Source organism: Megalobrama amblycephala, linkage group LG22 (assembly GCF_018812025.1).
Source record: "Megalobrama amblycephala isolate DHTTF-2021 linkage group LG22, ASM1881202v1, whole genome shotgun sequence".
NCBI classification, from domain to species: Eukaryota; Metazoa; Chordata; class Actinopteri; order Cypriniformes; family Xenocyprididae; genus Megalobrama; species Megalobrama amblycephala.
In genome coordinates this window covers 13,990,005-13,998,002 of record NC_063065.1, presented here as the reverse complement: position 1 = coordinate 13,998,002, position 7,998 = coordinate 13,990,005, and the positions used below count along the sequence as shown (strand labels likewise).

The window sequence follows — 7,998 nt, the reverse complement described above, 5'->3', positions numbered from 1 at the left end:
TTTAGTACCTTTATTGATCTTTAATAATTCTCTCTCTCTTCCTACTTATTACTTTCCATTTTCTTAGACCGTGTCCTAACCTTGCGATAAGATTCCAGCAACGAGCAATTTGACTGTCCACACTAGGGGACACAATGAAAAGGGCAAGTAGGCTACATAGTAAAATTCATAAATATTACACCATTATTTAAAGTACATACAGAGTTTGAACGTTCTTGTGCCCATTTATTTATTTTCTAGATCTGAGGTGAATTAGCCAGTGTTGTTTTCATTACAGCTAAAAAGTGGGAACGCAGAATGATATTCAAAATCACATTAGACGCTTTTAACATTAAATAAAGCACATAAACAGGACCTGATATTATCATTACCATACTTTGTGTTGCTGTTCCAGCTGTGCTGTCCTAGAGAAATAAACCGTTTCTAAAATTGAATCGTTGCGGCTGGTTAGGACAAAAAAACTCTGATTAACATGGAAAAGATACCGTTTATCGCATGTCACGGCGTCACCATTTTTTAATGCAAGAGCCGGCGCGATCGTTTGTAATGTGTAAAGGGCAAGATGATACATAAAAGCAAATTTTGCTCACTATTAGGGGAAAAACTGCCATACAGATATTTAATATTATCTCATAATTTGGCAGCAGGTATATTAGGCTGCTGTCACTTTAAGAACCAACGCACAGATCTATTTAGACGTGCGTTTTCTTTGTCAACTATTTACTTTCACTTAAAACATAATTTGTATTTGTGAATACTCACGGACATTTTGATTGATTTTATTTAGTTGAGAAAGATTTTTTATTTGATTCAGTTGAGAAAAAGTTTTTCTATTCCAATAGACTTTCCCATTGTTTTTCTATGTAAACACATGCTTGAGGGACGTGCATGTTCCGTTACGCTTGCATCTCGCGTCTTTATTTGATGACACCATGGCAGAGGAGGCACTCATTATTATCTTATTTTCTTTTTTCCATGTCAAAACTGTTATCTATCAAGTCTGCTGTTTGCCTATTTATATTATTTCCATTATTGTCGTTATTGCATCACGTCTCAAAAGCGCAAAGATGCGTTCTGTGTGAAAGGCCCCTAATGGATCCATGGGTCAGGTCTTAAAAGTGACACCAGCCTAATATACATGCAGCCAAATTATGAGATAATATTAAAAAAATATATATATGGCAGTTTTTTCCTTATGGTATGTTTTAATAGTGAGCAAAATTTCCTCCTACAGTAGTTCCCTAAAAACTGTCCGCACTAACCACTTCATTTGGATAGCCGAGGATCAAATATGCTATGAGCTCATACACAAAAACAAGATGATTTAATTTCCAAATTTGATTCAATTAAAATAAATTAAGCATTTATCGCTCGTTAACTTTAATGTGTGCACAATTTTAGTGAGAATGTCACAACAGAACCAGGCTTTCTGCATTTCTGACTCATTTTACATTTGAATTGAATTGGAATGACAACAGTAATCATGCATTCCATCATATTTACATCTTAGAGATATGCCAATTTTTTATCAGTCAATGTCCTTCCGGTTTTAAAGGAATAGTTCACCTAAAACAAAATTACCCTCAGATTCCAAAACATCACATTCCAAACACATATACTTTTAATCCACCATGGTACAAATACGTTTCTGAAAAGTTACATGCCAGTAATCTGCACATACATAGTGTCACTGTATGGAAAATAGACCTATCTCTTAAACTCAAAGCCAAAGCCAGAACAACATACAATCATAAGAATAGCCTACATGACGCGTGTACGAAGGCTTCCAAGTCATATGATAGCATTGTGTGGCCTAGGAGGAAATTTAAGTCTTTTTTTTTTACTGAAAATATTCCTCTGTACAGTCAGCAAATCAGTTTGATTTATTAAAAAAATAATAAAAAAAAAAACATTTAGAATATTCTTATAGTACTTTGTTTTTACAGTTTTGCAGACTGTGGTTGTGTGGAAAAGAAATTGGGACTGAATTAAGTTGAACTTGACTTTTTTGTTGTTGTCTAATGCCAATGAATGGTTGTAATTCCAAAGATTAGCTTTATCTTTAGTATCTGACATTTTGATTGAGAACTGAAAAACAGATCATCTGAATATGTTCAAATTTGATTTGTTTTCCAAAACATGACATGTTCCAGAGAGCAGTTGAGGATGAATATGCAAAATTATGCAAAAAGTGTATTTGTGTCACTGACATAAAAAAAAAAAAATAAAAAAACACCACCACCACCACAGGGATACCTGATATTTTCCTTAAATTTACACAATGCAGAACAGGAAATCTTACAATAACAATGTTTTCTTTCCTCATAAAATCAGACTTTTCAATTAATTTTATAGTCTTTTAAAAGAACTCTTAAATTTATTGATGTTACATGCATGGATTTCTATTTTTAGAATGTTCCCAGCGATTGCAACATTTTCCATAGCTTAGTTTCCAAACTATGCTAAATGTCTGGAGGCAGTCAAATGACTTGCTTTGTCTAATAACTGTGACGTTACATTTAATGGAAAAACAATTTGCTGTGTTCAGACATTACAGTTGCTCAGCTGCACATCTGAATTTTATTCACCTGAAGAGTCTTGCAGTTGGCATTTTGTCTCAGACACAGCCTGAATATCCAGTTTACAAATCATTTTGATAAGTCAGAGAAAGGCATCATTCATCATCACATCACTTTCAAAGCAAACAGTAAAGAAATAATTTAAATAGTTTAGATGGAAAGTTGGTGCTCAAGCGCTACCGTTCCCACACAACAGATCAACATTCAAACACGACATCTGAGATATAAAACAAAACAAAAGATGAACAAATAAACATAAGAATGTGTCAATCCATGACAAACAAGTTTGCCGTTTTGATTCATTGCATCTTCAGGTCATGGTGTTCAGCGCTGTAACAGACTACATGAAGGCTGAATATGAACAACTACTGACACGACAGGTCTCATCATTCTTAAGAAATAGGATACATGTTTGTGGAACGCGGATTGTAGTTTAAGTAAGCCACAGGGTTGGCCTTCTGCAAGATTGGTCTTGCACACATTTTTATAAAAAATGAAAGTCGAGTGACGGTTGAAGTACAGGTAAGTATCAAGTTCAACGAGATAATGTTTAAGTATTTATCTTCGTACTGGGGTAACTGCATCCAAATGTATTATAATACATCTAAAAGAGGCTCTTTAGCCCTGGTCCGAGAGGTCTGGGGTCATTTTGTCCATACAGTCCCTCAAAAAAATATGTCACGTAATACAGTATTTTAGAATGAACTCAACACATTTTCCAGACTTGTAACGCTAAAACAAATAAAAACCTAAATCTTTAAAATGGCATGATCTGAAGTCCTACACAAGTAGGTAACATTCTCTCCTCTGCCGTTCTAGGCCCATTCCCAAGTCACTTGGAGAGGGGCTTTCTGTTACAGGAAACACCGCTCTGTAAAAAGCGGAAAGTACAGTCTTTCCTAGATTGAGCCGTTTTATCCGCATGGGTTTTCCTATTGAAATTCAATGGAAATTAGATGTAAATCTTGGAGAGGCTAAAAACATATACAAAAAATACCACAAAAACATTAGGTCCTAGCTGAAAGACAAGCAAACATGTCCAACCACGAGAGAGCATAACATAATTACAAGTCTCTCGTTATAGGGAAGTGTTTTATGATGCATTTTGCTGGCCCAGGTGTCCATTTTCATCAGCTTCCTGCTGACTTCATCCTTCTGAATTTCCCTCATCATTATTGACCTTTCTAAGCCCTTTGTTTCGGTGTCTCTGAATGGCTTTCCAGATACGACACAGCACTCCTCCCCTAAAGTGTGCACAAACACACAAAATTCAAATTAATTCTGCAATAATCTACTGCAAAAAACAATTGCAGACTTTGTCTTAAAACTAACTTAACATACTTGTACCTTCATGTAGATTTTAAATGAATGAATGAACAAATGAGTATTTTTATTTTGAGCATAAGAGACTTTTAAATATGGCAGTGTATATAAATGTTATATACGGTATATATAGAATATTGCATTATTTAACGTGCAGCCTTAATAAATAAATAAATATATATATATATATATATATATATATATATATATATATATATAATATATTCGGATATTCAGATAATAATTGGGGTCACTTTATGCAAATGAACAGTGTGCACAATCAATCAATCATTCAATTACACATTTACAGATTACACCCTCACCTAAGCCTGAGGCAGCGAAGGTCTTCTTTAGTCACATCGTAGAGAATGTCATTGAGTGTGTAATCTTCTACAACAAACTGTCACAGGCAGAAACCACAATCACTTGGCATGAATTTGTTCGTTTATCATCGGAAATTTAAACAGTGAGTCATTTTCATATCGTGGGAAAAACACTATGCACGCAGTGTGATTTAGCATGTTTTCACCTTTTCTACGGTCTCGGAGTCGGCACCCTGCTCTTTCAGCCAATCGGTGAGCTTCTTGTCAGGCTCGGGCTGTGGGGCAATGTGAAATATAGAGGGGGTGGATGGTGTCTCTGGTGAGGACAAAGGAAAGATGAGGAAATATTTAAGCACAGATGCTAAGATACTTCTGGAAAACATTTGAAGACTCACAGAGTAGCAAGTCAATGTAGAGCATTCAAAATCTGTCACTTGGGGTACGGGGCATGCAGTAGACTTTACAGAGTGCTTGACTCTTGCATTGTCAATACAAGATCTTGACCAAAAATCAATGCACCTCTTGATGGAAATACTTGTTGCGATGTTAGAGTCAAGCACTCTGTAAAATCTACTCCAGCACATCCCAAAGACTTTCAATGAATTTAAAGGGATAGTTCACCAAAAAATGAAAATTACCCCAGAATTTATTCATCCTCAAGCCATCCTATATGAAACACAATCAGAGTTATATTAAAGGTGCCCTCGAATGAAAAATTGAATTTATCTTGGCATAGTTAAATAACAAGAGTTCAGTACATGGAAATGACATACAGTGAGTCTCAAACTCCATTGTTTCCTCCTTCTTATATAAATCTCATTTGTTTAAAAGACCTCTGAAGAACAGGCGAATCTCAACATAACACAGACTGTTACGTAACAGTCGGGGTGTACACCCCAATATTTGCATATGCCAGCCCATATTCCCAACATTATGAAAGGCATTAGACAAGGGCAGCCAGTATTAACGTCTGGATCTGCACAGGTGAATCAACAGACTAGGTAAGCAAGCAAGAACAATAGCGAAAAATGGCAGATGGAGCAATAATAACTGACATGATCCATGATATTATGATATTTTTTAGTGATTTTTGTAAACTGTCTTTCTAAATGTTCGTTAGCATGTTGCTAATGTACTGTTAAATGTGGTTAAAGTTACCATCGTTTCTTACTGTATTCATGGAGACAAGAGCCGTCGCTATTTTCATTATTAAACACTTGCAGTCTGTATAATGCATAAACAACTTCATTCTTTATAAATCTCTACAACAGTGTAGCATTAGCCGTTAGCCACGGAGCACAGCCTCAAATTCATTCAGAATCAAATGTAAACAATATAACAGCATACAATACTCACATAATCTGACGCATGCATGCCGCATGCATGACGAACACTTTGTAAAGATCCATTTGAGGGTTATATTAGCTGTGTAAACTTTGTTTATGCACTGTTCAAGGCAAGCGCGAGCTCCGTGGGCGTGGAGCACAAGAATTAAAGGGCCAGTAGCCCTGAATCGGCTCATTTATAATGATTCCCCAAAATAGGCAGTTAAAAAAATGAATTATATATATCGATCATAAAACATACTCCATGCAGCTCCGGGGGGTTAATAAATGCCTTCTGAAGTGAATCGATCTTATTCACTTCCGTACTATGCTATGTCCTACATTATAACACATAGCACGTTGTCATTGTGTACGATGTGACGGAAGTTAACGCTTTTTAGACGCAAGTCAAATACGTATGGCTGTCGCTCTGGCTATTTTACTTTAAAGTATATTTGTCTTACAAAATGCATAGATTTTTTGGACTTCTAAATCTCATCCTCCAATCACTCCCATTATAAAGCTTGGTAGAGCCAGGATATATTTAATATAACTGTGTTTGACTGAAAGAATAAAGTCATATACACCTAGGATGGCTTGGTAATTTTCATTTTTGGGTGAACTATCCATTTAAGGTCTGGAATCAGAGGTGCCAGTTCATGTGTGAAAATGATTCCCTCCCAACAGTTTGGGCCTGATGAATCTTGGCTTTGTTATCCTGGAATTTGGCCATGATATGTCTTCCTAAATGGTTGTTTAAGAAATTAAATGCTACACACTCCAACAACTAGGGTTAGAAGAACCGTTGCCAAACATATAACATGCTACACTGTTGGGTTCTGTGATATTTAGGAGGTTGCCTATGTGGTGAACAGCACATTCCAGAACACAAAAAGTTAGCTACACTTTGATTGGATCTAGGTGGACTAACACAAACAAACTGTCCAACACCATCAGATAAAGATGCTAAGACAACAGCCAGACACCTCTTAGAGGGAAAAAAGAAGACCTCTGGTATAAAGCCCGGGAAGGACAGAACTTCTCATTGGTCTACATGCAATTTCTGCCCTTCACCCATCTAGAGACTAATTCCTAAGGCCGTGGGTGAAACAAAGAGAGATCACAATGATCCGTCCATATCCATTCATAACTATGTTTGGAAACCTTAAAACTACACACATCCATTTCATACTTCGGGGAATTAAGTATTCTCAGTGACAGCTATTTGTATTGCAACATCTTACGCAAATTCAGCTGTTGACGTACAAATGAAAGAATACATGACCGCCTTTTTGGACTCCATTTCTTTAGAATATTGCCAAAGTTATTCTGGTGATGGTTTGGAAAGTGAGAAATGCGTCAACTGATGTACTCATAACCACACCTTAAGTGACGTACAGTATAACCCAAAAATCATAATGTCAGCAGCACTACATAGTTGGCGTCCCTGGATGAGTGAAAGTAAAATAAATACACTATGTCAGCAGTAGACAGAATGGCGACGCGCTAGGTATTTTTTAACAGAACTTGTATTTGCTTTGTTCTATAAACTGGTTGTAAACAACTCCAGAGGTCAGAAAAGTGCACGGGAAATCAGATAGTCGTGAGTTAACACTTTCTCTATTACCGTAGCATACAGACCTACGTATGATTTCACTGTAAATAAAGACAGAGAGTGATTGGCACAATGAGCGAGTGTAAATCAATAAGTGTGAGTGATTTGGTTACACAACTAACCTGCAGCAGACTGCTGTCTGATCCTGATAAGCTCGATGTCGTGTACCCGCTGTTGGAGAGTTTGTCTCAGTACCTGCTGATACTCCCTCTCTTTCTGTACCAGTTCTTCAAGCAGCCTGCAGGGGGAGACATAACATTGAAACACTTTCTCTCAAACTATTCAAGCATTATGAACAAATTACAGTCTTCAAAGATCAAATTTCACCTACTAAATCCAACAAGAAATGTATGACAGCACACAGAACTATGGAAGCTTGTTTCTGCCATAAATAAAAATAAGGTAATTGTGACTTTTTATCTTACAATTCTGACATTTTTTCCTCGGAACTGCGAGATTTAAACTCATAATTGCGCTATAAAGTCAGAATTCCAGGATATAAACTCACAATTGCATCTTATAAAGTTTTTAAAACTTTTTAAGCTACTTACAGGGTTAGTTCACCCAAAAATGAAAATAATGTAATTTTTTACTCACCCTCATGCCGTTCTACACTCGTAAGGCCTTCGTTCATCTTCAGAACACAAATTAAGATATTTTGATGAAATCCAATTACTCAGTGAGGCCCCTATAGACAAAAAATGCCACTGAACTTCTCAAGATCCAGAAAGGTTCGGATCGTGTGTCAAAATGCCAAACTTCTGAAATCATGTGACTTTGGCATTTCGAATCACTGATTCAAAACAAAAGATTTGAAGCAGTGTTTTGAAATC

General features: G+C 36.3%; 1 protein-coding gene across 7 annotated transcripts in view; it reads right to left on the bottom strand.

The window, feature by feature from the left end:
* Positions 1–1,598: 1,598 nt before the first annotated feature.
* The window catches only part of map3k15 (mitogen-activated protein kinase kinase kinase 15), a 43,487-nt gene continuing 37,087 nt past the window's right edge, over positions 1,599–7,998 (bottom strand). For all 7 annotated transcript variants that reach the window (XM_048174258.1, XM_048174257.1, XM_048174259.1 and 4 more), the window contains 4 exons: positions 7,288–7,403; positions 4,432–4,541; positions 4,226–4,302; positions 1,599–3,823 (listed from right to left, as the gene is read on the bottom strand). In XM_048174258.1, the coding sequence (XP_048030215.1) occupies positions 3,727–3,823; positions 4,226–4,302; positions 4,432–4,541; positions 7,288–7,403 (400 nt within the window). In that variant the 3' untranslated portion in view covers positions 1,599–3,726. The remainder of the gene's footprint in view (positions 3,824–4,225; positions 4,303–4,431; positions 4,542–7,287; positions 7,404–7,998) is intronic.